This window comes from Panthera leo, chromosome C1 (genome assembly GCF_018350215.1).
Source record: "Panthera leo isolate Ple1 chromosome C1, P.leo_Ple1_pat1.1, whole genome shotgun sequence".
NCBI lineage: Eukaryota > Metazoa > Chordata > Mammalia > Carnivora > Felidae > Panthera > Panthera leo.
In genome coordinates this window covers 2,021,683-2,048,450 of record NC_056686.1, presented here as the reverse complement: position 1 = coordinate 2,048,450, position 26,768 = coordinate 2,021,683, and the positions used below count along the sequence as shown (strand labels likewise).

Sequence of the window (26,768 nt, the reverse complement as noted above, 5' to 3'; positions counted from 1 at the left end):
TGGCCGAGGCGGGGTGCTGGGGGCAGGGGCTGGCCACACGAGAGGGGAAGAGTGGGGTGCCCGGCCTGCTGAGTGCCCTGTGGCAGCTGCTTCGGCCGAGCCCTGGGCCTCATTCCCGGGGGAGCCAGTGCCAAACCTTCTCTTGCTCAAGATTTTATTTCAAAATCAAATTAAGGAGTGCCTTTGCATACCTCTCCTCTCTCTGGAATCTGCCCGACTGCAGAGCCGGATGGTGGGGGGGCCTCAGCTCGGGCAGCTCCCCCATTAGGTGCAGGGAAGGTGGGAGCGGCCCTCACGTGGGCTGTGGCGTCCAGCTTCGCAGCGTGGCCTTCGAGGGTCGCCTGCGCGGCGTCATCCGTGTGGGGTGCCAGCTCCCTCCGCGGGCCCTTGGTGGCCTCTGAGGGCAGCGTCCCTTGTTCCAGGTGTGCCGAGGATGGGCGCCATAGCCAGCGGGTGGGGGTAGGGATGCCGCTGCCCGTGCCGTGGGGCATAGGGTGGCCCCTCAGCCACGGAGGGTCCTGCCCAAAGGTCAGGGGCGTCCACGCTGGGAACTGGGGACAGAAGGAAGATGTCTGCCCTCCTGCTGCCCCAGAAGTGTGCTCTGTGCGGTCCTCCGGGCCTCCTCACGTGTGCGGCCACCAGCATTCACAGATCGGGAGTGAGGTCACGTCAGCCCTGTCCCCACGACGACCCGTGGGGAGAGGTGCTATTTTTAGAAGCTGCCAGGGGCCTCGTGGTCCCAGGGCTGGAGTGTGGGGGGGTACGTGTGTGCTGAGGGAGCCCCCAGGGCGGACAGCTCCCCGATTTCCCTGTCGCTGGTCCCCAGGCTGGCCTGGGTAGGGGCGGGAGCATCCGGGCACCTTCAGCCTCCTGGCGGAGCGTCTGCGGCCCTGGGAGGAAAGTCCCACCGTCTGCGAGGGCCTTGCTGCCCGGTCATGTGGGGCGGGGGCCATGGGTCTCTGCCACGTTTCCTGCCAGGGAGTGGGGAGTGGTCTGTGTTCTGTGTGGGGGTCTCCTGGGAAGGCTCAGGAGGGGCCACGTGCGGAACGGGTTCCTGGCATCCTCTCCTGGCCCAGCTTGAGGTGATGGGGCTGGGGCAGTTTGGGTCCCTGGCCTGCAGGGGGTGGGGGTGCCTGGCCTGGAATGCAGCCACGTGGGCTGCTCCCCCCATGGTCCTCCACCCCACGTGGATGAGAGCTGTCTTACCACCTCTGTGTCCTGTAGGGTTTCTGCGACCTGTGCTAACCACTTCCCTTCTGTGGGGCGCCTGCTGTGCCGTAGCGGGTATGTCCCCTCCCGCGGTGCCACAGCCGAGCCCCACGTGCTGTCTGGGGGCAGTCGCCCACACGCCTCGTGCAGGCGTTTCTCCAGTGGCCGTCGAGGGTGTGCCATCCTTCAGGAACGCACAGGGGCCCCAGCTTGCCTGGGTGGCCGGCCCTGCCCCCTGGCCCCCTTTCCCCATCTGCCAGCTCCTGGCGCATCAGGAGGGTCTCCCCGACAAACCACCAGCCAGCTCAGGCTGTGCTGGGGGGGAGGGGCTCCCCTCCCCTGCCCTGCCCCTCCACACTCCCCTGCCCTTTGGGGGGTGTGGCCTGTGCAGGGGGAGGAGGGAGGGAAAGGGTGCTTGGAGGAGCCCGGAGCCCTCCCACAACCCTTCCCCCCAGGCCCGCCCGACCCCCCACCCCCTGTCGCCCCTGGCCCTGCCGTAAGCCAGCTCCCCGGCGGTGGCCAGAGCCCGCGTGGGGTGTCCCGTGTGGGCTGCAGGGGAGCGACGGTGCAGTAGGCCCACCAGCTGTGTCGCAGGGGTCTCTAACTCCCAAGGGCGGGGGCGCGGGGAGGTGGCAGATGGGCCGGCCGGCTCCGTTCTCCGGGCGACCGCGCGTAGCAGCACGTAGCCCCGGGAGAGGGATAAATATTTACGGCGGAAGGGCCCGAACACCGTTTGCTCTGCCAAGAGCCGTCCACTGCTGCGGTCGGTGTCTCTCCAGGCAAGCGGTTTCATGTCCTGCCGAAGTGATGTTTTGCAAAGCTCTCCCGAGCTGCTGTGTGCAGCGGGCACGTGAACTCACGCTTCCGGGAAGTGGCCTGCCTTGTTGGTGGGGTCCTGGTCCCCAGGGTGGCCGTGGGTTTCCCACGGCTCCCTGCGGCCAAGCCCCAGCAGGCAGGAGGGTGTTTTCTCACCTGGAAAGGACAGGCCCGGCCCTCGGGCCGCTCCCGGGGCTCAAGGGTCCTTGACCCCATGGCTGTTGGATGGGCCCCGGTCACCTTTCCTACAGACAGCGGTGGGGCAGGGGTGGCCTCGGGTCACCCCCTTCCTTTTGTTCTGTCACTCCGCTCTCTGTCCCTCTTCCCCGGCCTTCCTGCCTGCCTCCCCACGGCCTGTGACCAGTCCTGTCCCGTGGACACAAGGACCTCACAGCCACGGACCCAAGGGCAGGGGCTGAGCACCCGGTCCCGCGTTAGTTTCCTGTCAGGTTGTGACAGACTGTGGGGGCGGGGCTTCAGTGTTCTCTGCCTGGGGGCCTGAGACCCAGGTGTGGGCACAGCTGGTTCCTTCTGTCCCAGGCCTCTCCCTGCCCCGGGTCCTGGTGGTGGCCGTGTCCTGGCTCACACCTGCCTCTCCCCAGTCTCTGCCGCGGTGGTCACGTGGCCCTCCTCCGGTGTGTCTGTGACCGTTCCCTGTCTTCCGAGGACGTCAGTCCTTGGACTGCGAGCCCACCCGAAGTCAGTACGGGCTCCCCTCAGTTTGTTTCCATTGGGAAAGACCCTGCTTCCAAATAAGGTCAACGGTCTTCGCCTCTAGGTGAGAACAGAGAGGCCGGGCTGGGGCAGTTAGCTGTCCGTCTGGCTGACCGTCACCGGGTAAGGGTGGAGGTGGGCGGGGCAGGGATGAGGAGGGAGAATCAGTTGTACCTCACTCTGAACAAGGGGGAATGGAGCTTTCCGGAATGGCAGAGACCCTTCCGAAGGCTGAGGCCCGGCAGAAGTGGAGCCAGGATGTAGGAGCCTGGGGCTGTGGGTTGCCACTGAGACGGGGGGCTGTGTGGGCGATGTGGGACCAAGACACTTCTGCCCCCCACCCTGGCTGCGGCTCCAAGGTCAAGGCCGCGGGGCGAGTCCCAGGACTGTGGGAGGTGGACCCCTTGACCACTGCTCCTCCAAGGCCACCCTGTGGGGCTTGCTGCTGTGCAGAGAAGCAGGGTGGAGGCTGGGGTTGGCCAGCCCGCCATGCAGAGGGCAGCCCCAAAGGTCCTGGGGCTGCAGGTGGCCTGGGGCAGCCTCCAGGGGAGCTGGTCTCTTTCTGGTTTAGTCAACGCCCTCCTATGGGCACTGTCCGTGCCAGGCCCCAGACTGACTGGCCAGACCCGGGTGCCTCCTTCCAGCGTGGACCCCCTCCCAGCCCCTGCTTGGGGCTCTGTCTCTCTCTGCTCAGCCTTTGTGAGAGCCGCCCCCATCCTGAACAGGAACCGGCCTTGGACCCAGGCCGCCCTGTCCCCTCTCCTCTGAGGGTCCCTCCCGCCTGCTCCCCTCTGACGGCAGTGCTGTGTGTGACCACAGTCTGGCCCCTCTGCTGTTGTCCACAGCTGTCCTCCCGGTCACCCTGGGTCCTCGGCTCAGCCCTCCACTCCGCAGGTGGGGAAGAGGGCCCTCGCAAACCGCGAGCGCTCGGGGCGGTCCTGCTGTCTGGTGTCCTGGGAGCCTGGGGTCTGAACTGGCACTACCCAGGGCACAGCCTGCCTAGCACTGGGCACCTTGGAAGCCACTCTTGGTCCTCGGCTGGACATTTCGAGTCTGACCCCGAAGGCCTCAAACCTGGCCTGGGGCCAGACGTGGGATGCTATGCCCGTCCTGACGCTGGCTTGGAGCGGGGCCCCAGCAGGGGCGGAGAGGGAAGGGGGCAGCAGCCCCAGGGGCGGAGCTGGCCGGGCCCATTGGTCCTGGCTCCAGGCCAGCCATGTGTGCCCTGCTGCCCCTCTTCATGCAGGTGTGGCTCACAGACCTACCCCCCACCTCGGAGCCTGGACCTGAAGGGAACAGTCGGGGAGCCAGCGTGGGGAGGGGTGGGTGGGTGAGAGCCAAAAGCAGCGGGACGTGCCGCCAGAGCTGTGTCTCCACGGTAAACGTTTCCCTTCTCCCTTCTTTTCTAGAACCATCTACTACACGGGCCACAGGCAGGTGTATGCCATGGAGGCACAGACCGTGTTCAGGTGCTGCCCCGGGTGGAGCCAGCAGCCCGGTGACCAGGGCTGCCTCTCCCGTGAGTGTCTTCCCCCAGCACTAAATCTGTGCCTCAGAAGAGGCCGCGTCTGAAGGGATCGTCCTCCAGCGGTGGGGGTAGAGACCCTGTCTCTGCACTTGGTGGCACTTCCCACAGCGTGAGAGTTCCCCACTCTGCCCCCCACCCAGGCTGTAAAACAGAATAATAGAAGAGGAGCGGTGAGCTCCGTAGGCTGATGCGGGCGGGGGCCAAGGAAAGAGGGCTGGGGCTGGTGGGGGCTCCGAGCGGAGGGTGGGGGGCTGTCGGCCAGGGCCTGGCATCCGGGGGAGGGGTCTGAGGGCAGCCCCGGGACCACGCAGTGGTGTGTGTGGGCTCAGGAACCTCTCAGGGCCCTGTCACGGAGCCAGCCCACCGTAGCCACACCCCTGCTCTTGGGTCTTGCGGGCCTGTGTTCCCAGGAGGGCCCGGGGCTGGGTGGTGGCCCCCGGCCTCTGTGGACATTGGAGACAGCAGCTCCTGTCCTGCCTCCCGTCCTAGAGCCATGGGCCTCAGACTCCCCAGGTGCCTAGTGGAGGTTTGTCACTGCCCTCTCAGAGAGAGGGGGTCCTGATCGACGCAGGAGGGACGGGGAGCCCGTGTGTCAGCACACGAGAGCCTCACTGTGATGCCTCTGCTTCTCGAAAGGAAGGGGGGTCACAGCTGTGGAGTCTGGCGGTAGAGGGTATTTGGGAAGCCGTTCCTGGCCTGTGGGTGTGGGCACAGGTGGGTCGGCAGGTGGGTGTGAGCACCGGAGGGTGTGGGGACAGATGTGTGCGGGGACAGTTGGGCCAGCAGGTGGGTGTGGGCACCGGAGGGTGTGGGGACAGGTGTGTGTGGGGACAGTTGGGCCAGCAGGTGGGTGTGGGCACAGGTGTGTGGGCACAGGTGGGCCAGCAGGTAGGTGTGGGCACAGGAGGGTGTGGGGACAGGTGGGTGGGCAGTTGGGGTAACTGGGTAAGAGGAGGCCGCATCCCTTCCCAGAGAGGTGGCCTCGGAGGTCTGGCCTCCCCTGAAACAATGCGGTGGCGCCCCCTGATGTGAGGCGAGGGACAGGGCCATGCTGCTGCGGTGGCTGGGGGTCCCGGCTCCCCCCTGCTGGGATGGGAACCAGACTTGGGGGGCCGTGTTCCAGTCTGTCTCTGCCCCTGGGCCCCCCTCCACACACGGGGAACGTGGGAGCCGCTGAACAGGGGCAGAGACGTTTTTACACGAACTCCAGCTGGAGAAGGGGAAGAGAAGGGTGGTGGGTGCTGTTTTCTGGGAGAGGAAATGAATAATTCTCCCCAGGAAGGGAGCAGGAGGGAGGAGGCGAGGAAGCAGCTCCACCTCCCTGTGGGCAGGAGAGCCTGGGGGGACGAGGGGGGGACGCCTGGATGCTGGCCAGCCCCCCACCCCCCGGCAGCGGCCCTTCTCCCCACGCCCTCTGATCGCTCTCTGATCGTGGTGATGTGTGTGTTCCCTGCTTCCGGCTTCTAGGAAAACAAAGGGGTCTGTTGAGTGGGGGTGCAGACATCAAAGCCAAGGCTCCTGGTTTCCGCTGTGAGGCCGGGGCTCCTCAGACCTGCCAGAGGCGTCCCTACCAATCTGGTGGGTGACGGGGGCGGGCGGAGGAGGTGCGGGTGGGGGTGAGGAGCGTGGCCTTTTACACTTGGGAGGGGGCACGGATGTATAGCCACATGGTGGCCCGGGGGTGGGGGGCCCTCTGGGCTTGGCTTCCTGGTTTGGGGGGACTGGCGTGTAGCCTGTCACAGGCAAGGACGGGGGGAGCCCGGGTGCAGGCCGGGGTCTGTACCCCACGTTTCCACAGCCCACGCTCATGAGCTGGGGTCCCATAACCCTTGGTTTTACCCGTGTCTCAGAGAGACCATCCCAGAGGCAGGGCCAGGGAGCAGCCGCAGGGCCCAAGGGCCGGCCAGACCCTGGGAGGCCCTGTTGGCCTCTCTCCATGGCAGAGACGGGGCCCGAATGCTGGCTTTTCAGGGACGGGAGGCCAATTTCAGCACAAGCGTTCAGGGCCAGCGGCCACCACGCTCTGTCCTGCCCGGTCTGGCTCCACTGGCAGGAGCGGGGATGCGGTAGAGGGGCAGAGCGGCCTTGGCCTTGCAGAGGTGGAGGAGATCGGCTGCGGTCAGGGCTGTGGCGGTGAGGACATTGTGGGGGGGGTCGGGTCTCGGCCACAGTGCCTGGCCTTGGCGGTCCCGGTTGTCACCGGTCTCCGAGTGTATCCTGAACTGGAGGCTTTGCCTTTCTTGACTGTTTTTTTTTTAAATTCTTTATTTTTTTAATGTTTATTTATTTTTAGAGAGAGAGAGAGAGAGACAGACAGACAGAACACGAGCAGGGGAGGGGCAGAGAGAGACTGAGACAGAATCTGAAGCAGCTCCAGCCTCCGAGCTGTCAGCACAGAGCCCGATGCGGGGCTCGAACTCCCAAACTGTGAGATCATGACCTGAGCTGAAGTCGGATGCTTAGCTGACTGAGCCACCCAGGCGCCCCTCAGTTGTTTTTAAAGGATCATTTTTAGTGCAGGATTTACTTATTTACGTATTTGGGTTTTATCTGTTTATTTGAATGTTCCAGAAAAAGCCCCGTGATCCAGCCTCTCCGGACACCCACTTGTTCCCCGGTGTCTGGGCTGCCGGCATGGGAAGGGGAGGGACTGGGGGGTTCACATGGGGAGGGTCCTGAGCCTGGGACCCTGCCCCCTGTCGCTCAGCTCCCACCGAGCTCTTGGGAGGTGAGGCCTGACGGGAGGCTGGTTGCTCGAGGATGCTGATGTGATGGGGTGTGAAGGGGAGCACAGAGCCAGCTGGGGCTTCGGGGTGGCTTTGGGGTGCAGATGGGCAGGGGAGGCCCGGGGGGTGTGGGGGTGGGAGCATTCAGGGAGCCTGCTGGGGCCCCGAGCAGGAGGAAGTGTAGTGGATGGCGGGGGGGGGGGGGGGGGGGGGGGCGGGGGCGGCAGAGGAAGGCGGGAGCACGTGTGGGAGCACCGCCGTGGCTGGGGAAGGTGGGCTCAGCACAGGGAGTGTGCTTCCTGCTGTGACCTCTCCCGGGCTGAGCAGGTGCCCAGAGCCCCCAGCGCCCAGGAGGCCCTGCCCCGGGGGGTCAGGTGAGTGTCTGCGGGGCTGCCTTGGGCCTCTCCGTGGGCTTGCCTGTGGTGGCAGGGCTGGGGCAGGGTCCCTGGGCTCCCGAGTGCGAGCGCTGACGGGGTGCCGGGCCCCACTTGGGAGGGGTGCCCGCTTCCCTGGGGGTCGGGATCCTCTGACTTTGTCCCGTTCCTCTGATGGCTTCCGGCACCTTCCCTCGGTCCCAGTGCAGACTGTCTGTGGCCCCGGGGAGTGGGAGGTGGTCAGGCTGGGACAGGGCAGGGAGCAGCCCCCGCCCTGCTCCGCCAGCCTCGTGACCTGGAAGGGCAGCTGTGTGCGGGCCGACGTCCGGGCCCCCCGTGTGTTTGTGTGGCATCGAGGAGGGGGCCTGACGCCGTCTGGGAGAATGGCAGGAAGCTTCTAATGGCCGTCGTGATTGCTCAGAGACCCACTAAGCGGCATTTGTGACCCGGAGGTGACCGAAAAGGAAAAGTGCTGGCTGGGTGGGGCGCGTTGCCTGGTGACCGGGGGGCTTCCCCGGGTCCACATGGCTCCCCTCTGCGTGCGTCCCCAGGGCAGCCTGGCGCCGACCCCCCTCTGCCGTCGGGGTGCCAGATTCCTGCCCAGCGGCTCTCGCAAGTCCCCGTCTTTCCCAGTCAGGTGCAGATTCTGCCTAGACCCCCTGAGGCCCTGGGTCCTGGCTCCCCCTCGTCAAAGGCGGGCCTGAGTGTGAAGGTGGGTGTCTGGCCTGACCCTGACATGCACCCACCTAGGAATGCGGTGCCGAGAATACGTTCTGCGGCTCCCCGATCTAACTCTGTCCGTATAGGGCTGGGCTCCGGCCATCTGAGGAGGCCACAGGATGCAGAGGCAGGGCCCGAGCAGGTGCTGGGAGCCGCACCGGAAGGGGTTCTGCGGTGCTCGCGGTTCTGGTTCCTTTGTTGCAGGACTTCTCAGAGCATTTAACATGCTAATGTGCCCTGAGGATTCCTGAGACAGACCGTAGTGTTCCCAACCAATTCTTTCTTTGAAAAGAAAGGAGGAAGACACAACAAAGTCGAAACAATAAGCAGGGTCCTTAAAGCAGGCCCTGGGAAACACCGACGCAGCTGATCCACTGGACAGACGTCTGTGCGGGGCCGACGCGGTGCCCGGCGCTGCTCTCAGCCAGAGGCTCCTGGGGCTGCTGTCCTGGGGCAGGTGGACACGCGGGAAAGCTCACAAGCAATGCTGTGCGGGCCGGTGAGACGCGCTCTGGAGAACGCGGAGGCGGGGAAGGGACCGCAGGCCGGGCGGGGCAGGGCGGGCCTTGGAACGGCTCAGATTTACTCCCTGGAGGCCAGAGGTGTCCAGTCTAGGTGCGCGTGGGGGTCCTTCCTTCGTCCGCTGACTTGTGGCCGCGTCAGCCCCCTCCTGCCTCCTCCCTGCCTGTGTCACCTCCTCTCTCCTAGCAGGGCCTGCCCTGCTCCGAGTGGGCTCGGGCCCTACCTTGGTCACACCCGCAAACACTCTGTTTCCAAGCGGGGTCGCTTTCTGAGGTCCCGGGGCCCTTGTAAGGACAGGGAGCCAGGGCAGGGTCTGAGTGGGGCAGGGACACGGTCTGCTGTGGAGGGCAGAGGCAAAGTCGAGGAGCCACCTCGGGGCTGGCCCTGGGGGATCAGGGAGCATGGTGAGAAGGGGTCGGGCTCTGGGTGCGTGGACAGTGGGAACTGGGTCTGGAAGCCGTGGCCGTGGCTGGGGGCCCAGGACCTCGGAGCCCTCCGGACCCCCGTGTGAGCCCAGAGTGCGTGGGACAGCCGTGCCCTTGACTCTGAGCAGACCCTCAGAGATGACCGGGTCCTGGGGAGGACACTGTGGAGTGACCACCCGGAGCTTTCTCCACGGGCTTCCCGCCCCATCTTGGTCACTCATGCCTTCTTGCTGCCCGGGGGATGCCGGGGCAGCTAGAAAAAATCTGTGGCCTGGGAGGGCTTCATTCAGTAGGGGAGGGACTGACATGGTTCGTTGTCACAGGAGCCCAGGACGGGCTGTGGGGCTGGCCGGGGGACGGAAGCCCAGGCTGCTGACTGCCTGGCAGGCTGGCCCTATAGCTCTCCCTCCCGGGACGGCCGCCGCCTCCTCTGGGCCCCGCTGGTGGGGGCGTTAGGGAAGGAGCAGCCGGGGGGCAGCCGCGAGGCCTGGGGACAGCCGCCCTCTGCTTTCCTGCCTTGCCGCTCACTTTTCCGTTTCCGTTCTGGACGCGTGTCAGCCCGCGCGCCCAGTGTGGGAATTTGGAGAGCTGGCGTCCTGGCCTTCCTGTCCTCCATGTGGACGTAAGCGCCCACAGGGTCGCTAGGGGTGGGCACGCTGTCCTGCTCTGACCCCCCCCCCCCCCCCAGGTCTCTCGCACCCGGTCACACGCAACCCCGCACGGTGCCGTGCCTGGCACACGTTCGCACTTGTGCACACGCGTGCCCTGGGCCAGCATGCTGTCCACCCAGGCCAGCTGGCCTGCCTCGCTGCCTCACACACGCGCCCGTGCATGCGAGTGTGCTCACACTCCCACATGCGTGTGCACACAATCCCGTGCTCATGTGGATGGTCTCACACGTGCTGACACGCTCACCCTGAGACAGGCGCACACACGTGTGCTGTGTGCTCACACACGCACAAATGCGCCTGCACACACGTGCTCGTGCTCACATGCACGCGCATGCACCCGTGCTGCTCACCGGTGTGAGCACTGCACGCCCACGGGGTATGCTCGCACCCGTACTCGCAGCCCCCGGCACTCACACTGACCGCGCGCTCCTCCCCCGGGCCTCCAGCACAGGCCTGTGGCGGGCGCGTGCCCGCGGCGGCGCCCGTGGAGGCCCCAGGCCCCAGGGCAGGCACTGGCTCGGTTCTTCCTCCGGAGCTTGGAGCTGGAGTGCCTCCCTCCCCGCCGCGAGCGTCCGGGATGGGCGGAGGTTGGGGTGGGGGCCCGTGGTCCTGGCCTCCAGCCCCCAGCCGGCAGGTTTGGGGACAGACCGCGGACAGAGAGACGGAGGGGGAGGGGGGACTCAGGGCCTGTCCTGTCCCCTGGGCTGCCGGGGAAGCGCCTCTCTCCCGCAGCCCCCCTTTGCTGTGAGGTGGGCACTGGGGTTCCCACACCTGGCCGCCCCGCGGCTTTGCTGGATGAGCTGAGGACCGCCCTGAGCCACGGCGCTGATCCACCTGCCCTGCGGGGCGACCCAGGGCCAGTGTCGTCCTCGCTGTCACCCCCTTTGTCAGCGCTCTTCCCCCATCCAGGGTTGTTCGAACCCCTAAGTGCCTCCCTCGATGGCAGACGGAGGTGCTTTGCGCCGGGTCCAGCCCTGACTCCCCTGGCCTCCAGGGCCGGTTGCTGGAGAAATGTTGGGGACAGGCGTGTCCTCCTGGGGTTCCACCGTGCTGTGTGTGCCCCGCAGTCCTGGGAGCCTTTCCTGGGCACTTGGCTGCGTCTCACAGACCCTCCCTCCGGCTGGCCTGGCGGGCTTTGGCCACAGGCAGGACGCTGCCGGGTGCTGGTGTCACTGCTATCCTTGCTAAGGCTGGGAGCTGGGGACCAGCCGTCATCGGATTGATCGGCTGCATTTGGGGTGGCCTACCCGAGCTTTCCTTGAGCCTGGCCCACACTGGGAGCCCACGTGGGCGGTTTTATTGAGCCCCCACGTCCACCACGTGTCTCGGTGGGGGGCTGATCCCAGGTTCCAACCTTGGAGCTGCGGCCCAGAGAGCCCCCTTCCAGGCTCCGTCCTGAAGAAGCTGAGGATTCAGCACTGAGCATGCGCGGGGTGCAGGGAGGGGCTGAGGTCGCCTGCAGGTCTGCTCAGGATGTGACCTCAGACCCATCCCATGGACAGGCATGCCCCTCCTCCGGGGACGCCGTGGGGGAGCTGGCGGAGGGATGGGGCTCCCCTGCTCCTGGCTCAGCCCTCGCTGCGGAGAGAGGACAGAAGCCAGAGGCGTCCGCAGGGGATGTGCGCAGGAGGCCGGCGGCCGGAGTCAGCAGGGTCACAGGCGGGGCACTGCGTCCTGGGTCTGAGTTGGTCCCTCCGGCCCCAGCCTCCTCCAGCTACAGAACGCACGTAGGGTCTCCGGGCCGCTTCGGCAGAGGGGCCCAGGGAGGGGCTCATTCCCAGCGCTGGCCTGGAGAAGGCCGACGTTCGCCACCCACGGCTGGTGACCTTGGCCGCGTGCTCAGAGCCTGCGGGTGGGTGGCCCGGCAAGACCACGAGAAACTCGCCAGCCTGGATCACACCTGTCCCGCCTGAGGCCACTCTACTGTCCAGCAGAGGAAGGGAAGAGGAGGGGCCGTGGGCTCGACGGAGGGGCCCTTCTGGGGGCGAGGCCTGGGCCTGCGTGCGGGAACCCAGCCACGGTGGAGGGGCGGGCCCCGCGTGGAGGGGGCGGGGCCATGTGGAGGGGCGGGGCCGGCACGGAGGAGGGGTGGCCCTCCACCGGGCAGGTGGCCTGGCAGATACTGCGCCTGCTGCACGCATGGGGAGTTCCAGCTAAGAGCACCTGTTTCTTGCCTCCCACCTCGAGAGAAAGTGGCGCTAAGATGCCACGGAAGATGTCCACACGTGCCGCCCTCACCCTGGGGACTGCGCTCCCGGGATCTGCCAGCCTGCCGACTGGACGCCCCTCAGGGCCCTGCCAGCCTGAGGATATGGGCAGAGCCTCCCTCTTTCCCCCCAGAGCCAAGGCCTGGTCCGGGGAGGGGCTGGAACGCTCGGTGAACCGTCACCGTCCTCGAACCTCCAGCCCGCACTCTGTACACCAGAGCGGTGTTCCCCCTTTTCTCCTCAGATCGTGGGCGAGGAGACCGGTTCAGCCCTGGCAGCTGCTGCGGGTAGCGTGTGAGGCTTCAGGCTCAGGCAGTTGTGTGGAGGGGACCCTTGGTCGTGTGAACGTCGCTAAGAATGTTGTATTCGATGTGTGCAAGTTGTGGAGCTTGACAGGACTTTCTGACCCACTGGCTAATATCAGACCGGAGCTTGAATGCCTGTGCACAACACCCAAGCCGCCTGCCTTGCCCGCTAAGGCATCTGGGCTGTGGGGCGGTGTGTGCACGGTGGTTCCTGGGGGGCTTCTCCAGCCACGCGGGACTCCCCCGGCTCGGCCCTCCCTCTGCCTGCTTGGCCCTCGGAGAACAGAGCCACCCAGTGGCAGCAGACCCGTGGGTCCCGTGGGCCTGGGTCACCTCTGCCTGGCCTGGCATTTCTCACTCTCTCGGGGCAACTGGTTCCTTCCAGGGCCCCTGAGGGTCCTGTGGGCACAGTCCTGGCCCCCCTGACAGCCTGAGGGGGCGTCCCCAAGCCGAGCCTCTGTCGCGACCCCGGACCGTAGTAGGAATTCATAAAATTCATTTAAAAAAATGAGCTAATGTTGGGGCACCTGGGTGGCTCAGTCAGTTAAGCATTCGACTTTGGCTCATGATCTCACTGTTTGTGGGTTTCGAGCCCTGGTTCAGGCTCTGCACTAACAGTGTGGATGGAACCTGCTAGGTATTCTCTCTCTCAAAATAAATAAATAAACCGGGGCACCTGGGTGGCTCAGTCGGTTAAGCGTCCAACTTCGGCTCAGGACATGATCTCTCGGTTCATGGGTTCGAGCCCCATGTCGGGCTCTGTGCTGACAGCTCAGAGCCTGGAGCCTGTTTCCGATTCTGTGTCTCCCTCTCTCTCTGCCCCTCCCCTGTTCATGCTCTGTCTCTCTCTGTCTCAAAAATAAAAATACACGTTAAAAAAAAATTTAAAAAAAATAAAAAAATGAACTAATGTGAAGCATAAAACACATCTGTTCCTTGGAAATCCCTAAGTCGTTTTGCAAGGCATCCGTCCAGCCTTCAGTAACAGCCACGCGTCGAGTTTTCACGTGTTTTGTTTCCAGGTTTCTTACTCGGTCCTTCTTCCTATCTACCTGTTCCTTTCCCACACAGGGAGCCTCCCTCTTCCTTGTGCGGGTGTCAAACATGCTCATTTGAAAGCCAGGCTCTGGCTCCTGTGCTCTGTTCGCCTGGGGGGGGGGGGGGGCAGTTCTTCAGTGTTTGCTTATGCGACCTCTTCCCTCAGCTGCCGGGGTGGGGGGGGTTCCTTGGGGGGGCCTGTCCCCTTGGACAGGGGCGGGTCCTCAGCCAAGCCTGCAGCCTTCCTTTCAGTGGGGGGCTGTTCCCCTGCTGGCCCGGACTCCTTCCCCACCTCCTCAAGAAAGTGTGGGGGGGTGTTGCAGGCTCTGGTGGTGTTGGGCCAGTGCATGACCCAAGACAGAACAGAGCTGGACCCTGATCTGGTGGCAGGGTTGGGACTGCAGGCCCGGGAACCACCCCCCCCCACCCCACCCCCCGCCAGCCAAGGTTCAAGGGCTCGGGCTTCAAGACGTAGTCTGGGCTTTGCTGTCTGTGGTGAGGATCTGGGTCCCATCCAGCTCCAGGCCTGGCCTTATGGGGAGACTTCAGGGACCGTCCCCAGGGTCGCTGGTGGCTGGGCTGGGGCTGCCCCTAGGCTGTGGCCCCTTCTCACACACCTTCTCTCCTCTCTCCACAGCCCGGTGCAGCGCTGGCTTCTGTTTTAACGGCGGTCACTGCGCACCCAGCTCAGTCCAGCTGTGCCGCTGTCCCCGAGGGTTCCAGGGTCCCCGCTGTCAGTACGGTGAGTGGACGGCTGGGCATTCTCTCAGCCCCTCACCCTGCTCCCTGCGGCTCATCTGAAGTTGTTGGGAGGAGGGGGGACCCTGAGACCCCCTTCCTCCACCGATGCCTCCACACCCCTTCCTCTTAGAGCCTGTCCAGTTGTGGCCTCCCCTGGAGAGATGGGCAGGGACCTGTCGGGCTACGGGGCGGCCAGGAAGCGGCCCGTCCCAGGGTCTGCAAACGGCATTCCTGCCTTGCTGGAGGCTCCTGCGTCCCCAAAGATGGGGGACAGCCAGGGTCCTATCGGAGGCGACTGGTTCAGTAAAACTGGGCACGGCTGTAAAGTGACGTGTCACGAAAACCCAGCCACGCTACACGCTGTTAAATAGCAGAAACTCAACGGAGCGAATTTCAGAGATCGAATTGGCTTTAGGAATCGATTCATGAACCGGGCAGAATCCCATATAACAAGGGGGAGGGGAGCTCCCGGGGGCTACAGAAAGGAAAGGTTTTTAAAGAGAGAGAGAAAGGGCAGGAAAAAGGAAATTGTCAGCCAAGAACCCTGGCTGCAGGCAAGGGGGGCCTCCTAAGGGGAGCGGAATCTACCGGTTTGCTTCCTTGTGCCAACCAGGGTTCCCGCGATGACCGCTTATGGGTGATGACCACCCCCCCCCCCCCCCCCCGGGGCTTTGAGCTGCAGTCAGGTTGGGTCTTGGGTCGTAAACTACGTGGTGCCATTTTGGGGGCCTGCGGTTTTCCTTTTAACAACGTGCCGTCGGGGTGCTGGGAGGGGGGTTGGGCCTTGGAGCAGACGTGCGGGTGACGGGGTTTCTGTAAGGAAAGTGAGTACAAGTGCGTGAAAACGCATCACAGGAACCCCCGCAGGCATTCATCCTAATCTCTCTGTGAGATCAGCGAGAGCTCCCCTCTCTGGGGTTTCCTGCTCGGTCCGCGGTGCCTTCATTGAACGTGTAGCTTTCCGGGTCCTGTCGCAACGGGGCGCAGAGCCACGGCCGCCGGGGGAAGCGAAATACTCCCGACGGCTTCCGGTGCTTTGAACTTGCTCCTGGTGAGCGGCTGGGGGCTTCTTTCAGGGCGTTCGTCCTGTACCATGCTTCAATGCTTCGGATGCCCAGCGGGCAACCAGGGGGAGGGTGGGCATCAGGAAATTGCAGGGAGCAGGAGGCTCTCTGTTTATAGAGGAGACCCAGCCCTCTCTCTGGTCCCTGCATGTTCACGTGTGATGACCCCCCTGCGGTCCCCAGCATGGGCTGAGGGTAGGGGTTCTGGGGAGGCAGGTGCCGGTAGCTGAGGGTGCTGACCATTGCACAAGCTGGCGGGTTGGTGGCTTTTCTGATACCCTCTGTTAGCTGGAAGGTTCTCTGCTCAGCCAGCTCCTCAATCCCTCTGCTTCATGGGCTCTGTGTGCCGGGAGGACAGATGCCTGGGCCAGGGAGTGAGGCCCGCTGTCTCTCAAGCCCTCTGGGTGCTGGGGGGCCTGCCCTGTGCCCTCTAGGACCCTGAGCCCCTCTGTGGGCTGTGACCCCCCGCCCCAGGCAGGCTGGAGAAAGAGACACATCTTGGTCCCGGGGTGAGCTGGCGTTGGGGCCGTTGCTGGGTCAGGGTTGTGACTTACCAAGTCGGCAGCACGGATGCTCTGTGGTCCCTGCCGCGGGGGGAGGGCAGTGAGGGGATGCTGGAGTGTGGCCTGTCTTTGGTCACGTCCTCCAGGAAGCAGCTGGGGACACCTGCCCTGACCCCCTCAGGGCCGGCCTTGCTCCCATGCCCTGCTTCCTGTCAGCCATCAGCCACCCCCGCTCCTGGCCTGACTCTGTCCAGGTGGCCAGCTCCGAGTCTCGAGGGCTGGTGCTGTCTCTGATGAGCAGCCTCCCCCACCCAGAGACCCTGACACTTGGCCTCACGGGGCCAGGGGTGGGGGGCATGAGGCCTGCAGAGGCAGAATGGGGAGGGAGCATCGAGTGGGGGGAGCTCAGCGTCAGCAAGTGACCCTGTGTCCATGGGAGGGGGCCTGTCTGGCCAGGACACGTGCTCGGTGGGCTCAGATCCACACACGGGGTCTTAGGGAGGGGGGAGCCGTGCTCACATGCCTTGTCCTCTAGCTTCCGGGCCTGGGCTCTAGGCTTGGCTTTGCCTCCAGAGCAGCCCCCACTCCCCGCGTTCACATCAGGGGGCCTCTCTGGGCCTGGAGACTTGTGCCGTCTCACCGAACCCTCAGTTTATCCACTTGGTGGAAGAGGAAACCGGGATCAGGGAGGCCACGTAGCTGGTCACGTCTCAGCAGAGCTGGGGCAATGGGTGCCTGGAAACTTCCACCGTCTTCCCGCACCAGGCTTCAGTGGGGCCCCGTCAAGACCTGCTTTGGAGAGAGAGGGGCAGATCTCCAAGTCCCCACCCTGCCGTGTACACCCTGTGACCAGCCCGAGTCCTCTGGGGTAGGTCGGCTTTCCGGGAGTGGCTGGTCAGGGGTGGGACAGATGTGGCTTTCAAGAAGCAGCAGGTCCAGCTGGAGGGCAGCTGCTGGGCTGCCTCATGAGGCGCCGTCTCCTAGAAGAGAGGCTGGGTGTGCAGAGCCAGCTATGCAGGGCTGGGTGAGGGCTGGGTGTGAGGGCGTGCAGGCTGGGTGTGCAAGGCTGGGTGTGCAGGGGTGGTGGGCAGGCTGGGTGTGGTGCAGGGCTGGGGGTGTAGTGCTGGGTGTGCACAGGTGTGCAGGGCTGGGCGTGCAAGGCTGGGTGTGCACAGGTGGGTGTATAGGGCTGGGTGTGTAAAGCTGGGTATGCATAGATGGGTGTGTACGGCTGGGTGTGCATAGGTGGGTGTGCAGCGCTGGGTGTGCCCAGGTGGGTGTGTGGGGCTGGGCGTGCAAGGCTTGGTGTGCCCAGGTAGGTGTGTGGGGCTGGCCGTGTAAAGCTGGGTGCGCATAGGTGGGTGCGTAGGGCTGGGTGTGCGAGGCTGGGTGTGCACGGTGGGTGTGCAGGGCCAGGTGGAAGGGCTGGGCCGCCTGCAGGGACAGCCCTTGTCTGTGCTGCTGCCCAAACGTCCACCAGCACCACCTTCCAGTCTCTCCTCCGTCCGGATGAGGCAGACCTGAGCCTCAGCACAGTTGGCAATATTTAACCAACCCCCCAGTTATAATTGCTTCCAGTTTTGAAAATAAAAGCCATATTTTTTCTGGTTCCCCCAAATTCTTTCGTTTGAACAAAAGAGAGGGGGGAGGAAAGGACCCAGCTGTGTGAATGGTGGAGCGTGGAGGGGGCGGGGCCCTAGGAAGAGCCCTCCCCTGCCCGCCCCCTCTCCCTGGGGCTGGGGGCCTCGGGGCCCCCGGTGGCTTAGCCCCTTTGTTCCACCTCCACCCGCCCCCATCCCCCCTCCGGAAGGCGGAAGGCTTTCTGCAGGAGCCAGGGGACACAAAGGGGGCCTGTGCGGGCAGAGCCCGGGGCGTGGGGCGGGGTGTGGGGGGCTGGGCCCCGGGCACCCGCAGCAGAGCCCCCACCCCACCCGGCCCAGGCCCTCCGCCGCCAGGGCCAGCTTCGTGTCCCGTAGGTGGGCCAGTGTGACCGCGCACAGCATCCTGGACCCCAGTCACTCCTGTTGGGTGGGGATCAAATGGTGTTTCGTGCAAGGCCCAGGTGCCAGCGCAGGTGAGGCACAGGGCGTCTCCGTGGAAGAGGCTTGTGGTGGGGGCGGTGCTCTCTCCCCCCCAGAGGCCCGGTCTGCTGGGCGTGAGGGCCTGAGGGTAGATGACCGGCTGGTGGGGACTGTCCCTTGTTCCTGCGGTAACTGCATGCACAGCGTGCCTGAGCTTCCGGACGGTGCTGCTCACATGTGGGCCCTCTGGTAGGGACACCCCCCCAGGACTGGGGGCCTCCCCGCCCTGGGGGTGAGCTGCATGTCAGCAGAGCAGGGCCAGTAGCTGTCCCTTGTTGGGCTCCGGGGGCCCTGCAGATCCACCAGGAATGTTCTCACCAGCAGAAAACACGGCTTTGTCCCACCCCTACACCCGGCTCACAAGCGCGTGCTCCTGAGTGAGCCAGTACCTGCCGGTGACGCAAGTGCTTCCTGGCCCCGGGCATGGGGTCTTAAGGAAAAAACAGGCAAGAAACACATACATTTAGGGACACAGCTTGCTTTTGCACTGGGCGTCGTGACCGAGCCGCTGGTCATTTCTTGTGACTTGATCTCACTTGACCTCTTGGGTAAGAAGCAGACTGAGAACTCAGGCTTGGGTTATCTCTAGGTACCTTCTGGGTCCAAGAAGCTTTGGCTTTTGTTCCCTTCTGGGCCTCAGTTTCCTCACCTGTAAAATGGGTGGGTTGGGCAGGTCTCTGAGGCAGTTCTGGGACTCTGGCTCTCGGGTCCAGCTGAGCGATCAGGGCATCAGCACCGAGGCCCAACAGAGCGCAGCCCGGAGCGCTTCCTGGAGGAAGAGGGCCTGTGGGCTGGGGAAGGTTTGGGGAGGTGCAGGTGGTTCAGGGTGGGCTTTCCAGGTGGAAGATAGGCTGGAGCAGAGCCGCAGAGAGGAGACAGTGAGCCAGCTTGGCCTGGAGGGCCGGGGGGGGGGCCGCAGGAGGGTCAGCCTGGAACCCCCAGGGCCCTTAGCCTCCCTCTCTGAGCTGGCGGAAGACCTGCTTCCCGGGGCCCCCTGGCAGGTGCCCCTGGGGACCCAGTGTGATCTGTTGCTCTGCCCCACGCCAACCCAGCAGGGAGAGACGTCAGCGGTCCTGCCTGGAGCCTCTGCACCCTGACAGTCTGCCTTCTGAGCAGGAAGCCAGCGGATGGGAGACCCCGGAGGCGGCTGTGCAGGGAAACAGAGCGGCAGGAACAGGCTGCTGCCCCGAGGGTGGGGGGCAGGAGGCAGGCCTCAAGGGCGACTCTGTTTCTAAATTGGGATGACTGATCAACAGGGAGGAAGCAGGCCCTCCCAGGCCACCCTTCTGTGCTGCCCACTGTGTCTGAGGGTGGGAGACCGACCCCCGGCCCGAGGTCCAGACACCATCAAGGGCTCCTCCTGGCCAACCGCTGTGACCAGCTCATCGAGGGGCCAGCGCTGCCCTCCTCGGAGGGGCTGGGGCCCTGGGTCAGGGTTGTCTCGTTTTGGAGGGCACGGCCCGCAGAGGCCAGGTTCCAGGACCTCTGTGGTCCTGCCACCTGCCACGGAGTTGCTGTCCTGAGGCCGGCAGCCACAGTGGCCCTACGCTGGCCCGATTCCCTCGGAGGCAGCTCAGCCACTGTCCTGTGGGCGTGGCCTCGGGTTAACCTGTCCTGACCTGCCTCTGACCTTGGTCCTGGGCCACGGTTGTGGGTTCCCTGCGCCGTTCCCTGCACCAGCCGTGTGGGGTGGCAGGGCCATTTGAGTCGTGCTGGCTGTCAGTGTGAGGTTGCTTTCTGAGCCCAGGAGTTGGGGGCGTCCCCTGTGGGCACCTGGCACCTTTCGCCTAAGCCGGGGACACACCTTGGCTTCCCTGGGAGGCTGCCCTCAGGCTCTAGCCTTTGAGGAGCTGGGTCCAGTTTCTGGGTCATGAGAAAACCCAGACACGTGGGGGCCTGCCGTGCGTGGCTCTCCTCCGGCTGCGGGCGGCCCGCTCTGCCCTGCTTCCCCCCACCCCGGGTGGGCGGACTGGCCGTGGGCTTTGTCTTCTCCATGCACACCTGCTTTAGCTGCACCAAGCCCCTCCCTCGAAGAGAGTTCCCGAAATTTCCAGAGCCCCAGTTCCCTGCAGGAGGTGGCCCTGGGCGTCTGCCCAGTGACTCTTGCTTCCTGGCACTGGGGGTGTGGGGGAGGGGAGCCCTGCAGCCCCTGGGAGGGGAGGCCTGCTGGCTCAAATGCAGGGGTGGGTAGTGGCATCGACTCTGCCCTCTGGCCTCGGTCCCGCTGCCCTTGACAGTCGGCTGGGCCATGGGTGGTCACTGCGGGTCCATCCCGCACTCGGGCCGGGCCGCATCCCTGCAGGGCCGTGTGTCTGCAGACGGTGTCTGCTCCGGGACAGTGGAGACCAACCACGTGCAGAATCGAACAGGTCTTTCAAAGCGGCTGACTCTGGGAGGGGTGTTCGTGTTCATACAGTGAATCACTTAACTACCAGGTCGGCCACCTCCCCCCCCCCCCCCCCCCCCCCCCCCGCCCGCCTGCTCCAGCCAACCACAAAGGCGCCTCTGTCTTTTGGGATGACTGTGGCCTCCAGGCAGGCCTCGTGCCCAGTGGGGCTGTGGGCCCCTCCCAGGGCTGACTTCAGAGTCGGGTGGTCTTATGGTATAATTATAGCCGAGAGCCACAGGGCAACTCTCCTGGGGGTGGGCCGTGAGCTCGCCCCGGCTGGGCATTTGCTGAGTGGGCATCTCGATGGCCCCCGCCCACATGGGGCCTACCGTCCAGGCAGGGTCGAGGCTCAGATAAGAGGACACGGCCTCCGCGCCTCCCCTCCCTGTGCTGCCCCAGGCTACAATCCCTGCCTCATCCTCATGGGTGGTCTCCTGAAAGGAGCCTGTGAACCTGCCCTTTGCCCGCCTCGGCCACACTGCCCTGGCCCTCCCTCCCCAGGGTTGGCCCAGACTTTTCTGTGGAGTGCTCTTCCCTTACAAGGGCGGTCCTGGGGCGTACCCTGCGTGGGCTGGATGCTCGTCCCGTTTTATAGATGGGAACACTGAGCCCTGTCACTTCCTGAGTTTTTGGGGTCTGTGGTGACTCAGTGTAAACAGCCTCTTGCACCAACCAGGGCAGGACCGGATGCTCCTGGGGGCCCCCCACTGACTGGGGTTGAGGGACCCTGGGTGGTATCTGGGGGTCTGTGCAGTACGGGTACCCCATGTGGGTCCCCAGACTGTCGTTACCTTGGAATTGACAGACTCTACTGCAGGAACTCCCTCCTGCATGTTTGGGGCCAAGGGGCCTCTCCCGGGCCTCTGGAAACTTTTCCCCGGGGGTCCACTGGACTGTAGAGCCTGGCAGCTGCCCGCTGGCCAGGAAGCAGCAGTGCCCGATGGTACGGCACCCAGCTGGCCAGGGTTGATGGCTTGGCGCTTTCTATCTGGACAGAGGAAGGGCTGGGCCGAGCTGAGCTGGGCAGGCTGCTGTCCCCCGGCCCTCAGGGACCCTGCTCCGTACAGAGGCTGCCCCTTGCCCTCCTGCACCCTTGGGTCCTTCAGACCGTCGCTGCCTCGGGCTTTCTCCGCCGGTAGAGGGGAGCAGAGCTGGGGAGGCCTCCGTGGTGGGCCCAGGCGGGTGCCCACTCCAGGAGGGGCGGAAAGATGGGCTTTCAGGTCGGGACAGTTAACTGGAGGGGCCCGGGGATGCTAGTGTGAGATGGGGGGTGGTCCTTGCATTTGGGGAGCTCTCAGGCTGGACACGGGAGAGACCGTCTCCGCACAGGTGAGGATGGGCACCTGTGAAAGGAACTTGCGTAGGAAGCCATGGGGGTCCTCCCTCCACCCCCCCGTGAGGACCCCCCATGCAGGAAGGGGCACCTCCCGAGTGAGCTCCCCGCCGTGCTGGGCCCCTTCTCGCTGCCCCAGAAATCTGCCCCTGTGGGGGCTTCTGTGGCTCGGCAGAGGCTTTGGGGTCTGAATTCCTACGGAGTTCCTGCCTCGTGCAGCCCTGCGCTCAGGAGCCCTTTCTGGGCCTGGTGCTGCCTCCTTAGCGGTTGGGCCCCTCGGCCGCCACGTCCCTGTCCGCAATCCCAGCAGTGCCCTGAGACTGTGGGGGGAAGGGCCTGGGCGGTGAGCACAGCAGATCCGGGTGAGTCCGGACCCCCGGCTATTTTCAGGGCTCTTGGAGAGCGCCTCAGCCTCCTGTCTACCCCATCCCCCAGCGCTGGCCGCCCACCTGCCAAGCGCTGGCCGCCCAGCGCTGTTCCGGGGGCAAATTCCAGGAAATGTGCTGATTGCTCGTTTTCAGGATTCCTGGGGCTCGTGCCTGCCTCCCCATCTCGGCAGGATAATTAACGAGGGGTCTGCAAGCAGGGAGCTGGCCTCGGCATCCCGGAATCTGCTCGCGGGTCTTGGCGGCTCCAGGCATTCCAGAGCAGGGCCTGGCCCTCTGTGCCCGGGTCGAAGTGGGGCCTGGGCAGCATCGCGCAGAGCCAGGCCAGCTGACAACAGGGCAGCTACCGCAGGAGGAGGGGGTGGTGGCCAAGGGTGCCGACGTCCTGCCAGACCGGCCTCCGGCCAGCACCGGCCGCACGGGAGTCCCTGCCCCTGTCAGCCTCTCTGGCCAGCATCTCCGCTGGGAGCCCCGGGTACCGGGGAGGTCACCCCGCCATTTGGGGCCAGGGCGAGATGAACCTGTGCATTAGCCTTCCGTTGTGGGGCCCTCTACAGCCAGCCCCGCACTCAGAGGTCTCTGGAGGGAGGAGGCCGCATCCCCACCGAGCCCCGTGCTGCTGCCCGTCCTGCTGTGGGCTGGGTTTCTGCAGAGCCAGTCTCGAGGCCAGTCCGGAGCAGGACGGAGTGCAGGCGCCCCACGCGTCCGTCCGTGCTCTCCCCAGTGGATGTGGCCGCCTTGACTTGGGGACTCTCGACCCTGAGCAAACTACAGTACGTGTTGGTGGGTGCGGGCCTGTGAGCCCCCGGGGCAGAGAAGCCCGGCGGACCTGTGGCCACTTGGTTTAACTGGGAATTTGGGAAGATTCTTGGACACTGCACACCCGGGTGCTTAGCCCCAGCTCCCAGCTGGGGATTACGTCCCGGACTCGGTGGCCCCACAGACAGAAGGAGTGCCCCCGCCTTCACTCTTCCAGCCCCCTGGGGCAGCCCAACGCCCCCCGGCATGGCCCTGGCTGTCAGACGGGCTGGCTCTGCGCTCATCCTTCCCTTCCCAAGGCCTGGCGGGGCCTTGTCTGCTCAGGGGAAACGAAGGGCGAGTTTTGGCAAACCTGTGACACGACTTGTTTGTCAGGAAAGGCGAGCTCACACCTTGTCCTGCAAGCATCACCCTCCTAGCCAGGTGGGCGCGGCCACACGTCCCCATTTGCGCTGCGGCTGCGTCCTGGCGGGCACGCAGGGCGGACGGCTCTGCCCGATGCTGGCTAGGTTTGGGCGCCTGTTGCAAGCTAGGCGAGACGGCCTCTGGAGAAGGGCCAGCGGTTTGTGTGAGCACTGAGGCCGCTGGGCCTTTCTGTTCTCCCCAGGGACTCGGGATCCAGTACCGGGGACCCGGATTCGGCCTGGAAGTCAGAGTGGCCGGGCTGGGAGCTGAGGTCTCCTGAGCGCCTCCTTCAGGGCCGTGGGCACAGGCCGGTGGGCCCAGCCCCAGAATTCTGGCTCCCCGTCCTGGTTTCCCTCACCTGCTGGGGACCGCCATCACTTTAGGGTCTCTGTGCCTGTGCCCAGTGCTGGCCTGTTCACCCCCAGCCCTCTCTGGCTGGATTTGCCCCCCTCCGGGGCTGTCTTTCGGACTGAGGGTGGGGCAGGCTGGGACATGGATTCAGGCTGGCTCTGGCTGCGTCCAGGACGGATCACCACCTCCCCGGAGCTGCTGCCTTCCAGGGCGGGCATTTCTGGCCACTCCCGGGTTGATGAGGACCCCTTAGAAGGGTGGGAGGTGGTCCTGGGGAGGAGGTGGCCGGGATGGGGTGGCTGGTCCTGGCACAGTCCTTGGCACTGGGCACCAGACCCATGCAAGGACCTCTCCCTCCAGGCCCCAGGGGGAGAACTCGTCCACTGGTGGGCACGTCTGGAACTCACACAGCCTGTCCCTAATTTGAGCTGCACACGAGGTCACCACCCTCGGGACGGCCCTGCAGAGGCTATGGGACTAGGGAGCCGGGATGTGATACTCTGCTGGGTGCTCACACTGCTCCGTGAGTCCTCTGACGTCGACACAGCCCCCACCTCACTTTGTAGGTGGGGACACTGAGGTTCGCGGGGGGTGGTGTTCAGAGGCAGTGACTGTCCCCCTGTCTGTCCTTCCTCGGGGTCACTGGTGCAGGGCTGAGCTGGGCAGCCTGTTCGTTGCTTGGCTGAGCTGTGGTGCCAGGCGTGGACACGGGATGGGTGCAGGCCGTGCTGGCCACTCTGCCCACAGCCTCCCGGGCCCTCCCATCTCCTGTGTCCTGGGAGCACAGGGTTGGCTGAGCCCCCGCGTTCTGGTCCGAGGGGGAAGGTGCCAAGGTTTCTGGCCCTTGGGTGTGTGGGATTGGGAGATGCCCCACCTTGGCCCGGCCGGCCCCGGATGCACCTGCTGGGCCCAGAGCTGTCACAAAGAGCCTGGCGAGTCCACCTGGGAAGCCTCAGGAGATCCTGCAAGGAGGGTCTTGGGCAGTGTGGCCCCCGTGGCTTGGGGGCCCAGGCTGGCTACCTCCGCTAGCCCTTGGAGGCCACAGACACTCTGCTCCCCGCGGGCGTGGCCAGAGCACATGTGGACGGCATCGGGGCCCAGCCTGTGTCATTTCCTGTTTCCCAGCTGCAGCCAGGCTGGGGCACTGGGGGTGGCCCGGGTGGGGCTGCAGAAGGCACCTGCCCCGCTCCCGGCGGTGAGTGTCGACGAGCTGAACCTGCCCGTTTCCGAGGCCAGGCTCCAGGAAGGGGGCAGTCGGGCCCTCAGCCTTGCACAGCTGCCTGGGCCCGCCTGGCTGTCCCAGAGCAGGAGTGTCTCCCCGGGCGGGTGGGGACTTGGATCCCCTCAGAGGCTTCGGGATGGTGCTTGTGCTGGGAGGCTGCCTTGACCCGCGAACTCAGGGATCGGAGGCAGCCGGACACTGGCCCCAGCCCCTCCTTTCACAGGTTGGACTGTGTTCTGAAGCATGTGTGGCTGCGGCGCCTCCCTGTGTGTTTTGGAGGGCAGGCGCCAGGCCGGGGCCCTGCTGGGCTCTCTGTGGGCTGTGTGAATGAATGAATGAATGAATGAATGAACGGACGAGTGAATGAACGAATGAACAAATGAATGAATGAACGAATGAATGCATGATATGGGTGATCTGGCTCTGTGGGCTATGTGAATGAATGAATGAATGAACAAACGAATGACTGAATGATATGTGTGATCTGGCTCTCTGTGGGCTGTGTGAATGAATGAATGAATGAACGAATGAATGAATGAACGAATGAATGAATGATATGGGTGATCTGGCTCTGTGGGCTATGTGAATGAATGAATGAATGAACGAATGAATGAAAGAACAAACGAATGACTGAATGATATGTGTGATCTGGCTCTCTGTGGGCTGTGTGAATGAATGAATGAATGAATGAATGAACGGACGAGTGAATGAACGAATGAACAAATGAATGAATGAACGAATGAATGCATGATATGGGTGATCTGGCTCTGTGGGCTATGTGAATGAATGAATGAATGAACGAATGAATGAATGAACAAACGAATGACTGAATGATATGTGTGATCTGGCTCTCTGTGGGCTGTGTGAATGAGTGAATGAACGAACGAACGAATAAATGAACAAATGAATGAATGAATGAATGATATGGGTGATGTGGCTCTCTGTGGGCTGTGTGAATGAATGAATGAATGAATGAACGAATGAGTGATACGGGTGATCTGTAGCCAGGCCCACCTGCAAACCTTCCGGCAACCTGTTCCTTTCCTTGGGATGTGCTGGGGTGGGCAGCTCTCTGGGAGCCTGGAAGGTGGTGGGGGCCCTGAGGGGTGGTGGGTGGGGTGGGGTTCCTGCCAGGAAGACGTTACCTTGGGGGCCCCGGCGCCCAGGCCTGGTGGGACTTGAGGCCAGGCAGCCGGCCCTGTGCACCCAGCGGTGTGCCCCCGAGCTTCACCCCACGCCAGGCAGATGTCCACAGAAGGCCACGTCGTGTCCCAAACCATCATCCATGTTGACCTCTGCCCTCAGTGGGCACTGGGCTCTGCGGGTGGGGTGGGCAAGGCCCAGAGGCTGGCTGGGGGTGACCCTTGCAAATGGGTCCCTCAGCCCTGGTCCAGCCAGCGGTGCCCCCAGGGCCGCCCAGCCCTGCCATCCTTTCCAGAGTGTGGCCCGGGCAGCGGGAAGGCACAGAGAGGGTTAGGGCCGCAGACCCCTTCCGGGCCCCCGCCTTTCCCGGCCTGGGTGGTCAGGGTGGGGCACCAGCGCCCCCTGGTGGCGACGAGAAGCCAGAGCAGGTGCACCAGGCTGCCTGGGAGCTCTGGGGTCATTTCCTCAGCTGCTTCTGAGCCAGCCCAGCCCCGTGACGCCTGGTGTCATCCGGTGTCACCTCTGACAGCTGCTGAGGCCTGAGGGACACTGTGGGAAGAAGAAGATGAGACCCAGACCGGTCCTGGGCAAGAAAGGGGAGGGACGGCCTGGGAGCCCCAGGGAAAGGGGGCTCGCGTCCTGGGGGCAGATAATAGGAGACACGGGGATGATTTCTGATTTCAGGAGTGGCAGGTGTGAGGGTCGAGCCAGGAGGAGGGATGTAAGTGTCTGGGGGCTGCACTGGTGGGGATGGCGGGGGCTCTGAGGGCTTGAGTACATGCCACAGACACGAGTGTGAAGGCCTGGCTGGTCCAGGTGGGGGACACGGCCAGCACAGGGCCCAGCCAGGCGGGGGCCGGGTCCCAGGGGTTTGTTTCCGCCGGACTGCTGAGGGCTCTAAGTCGGGGGGGAGGGTGGAGGGGCAGACTTGTGCTTCAGGGACCACCCGAGGCGCCAAGGCCGGAAGCCCGGGTAGCCGTGGTGGCTCATGCTGGGACGGCCAGTGGCCAGAGGGACATCGGGCCAGGGCAGAGAGGCGGGGCTGGCAGGGAGGGGAGAGGAGGCCGCCGGTGGGTACAGGCCAGGGGCGGGTGCTGCTAGCCTGGGGCTCCGCGTGCAGTGTGAGGGCAAGAGGC

The 26,768-nt window shown here is 64.6% G+C and overlaps 1 protein-coding gene across 1 annotated transcript in view; it reads left to right on the top strand.

The window, feature by feature from the left end:
* Positions 1-26,768, top strand: part of MEGF6 (multiple EGF like domains 6) — an 88,196-nt gene that overhangs the window by 3,843 nt on the left and 57,585 nt on the right. The window contains exons 3-4 of the mRNA XM_042952528.1: positions 4,149-4,258; positions 13,893-13,997. Of these exons, the coding sequence (XP_042808462.1) occupies positions 4,149-4,258; positions 13,893-13,997 (215 nt within the window). The remainder of the gene's footprint in view (positions 1-4,148; positions 4,259-13,892; positions 13,998-26,768) is intronic.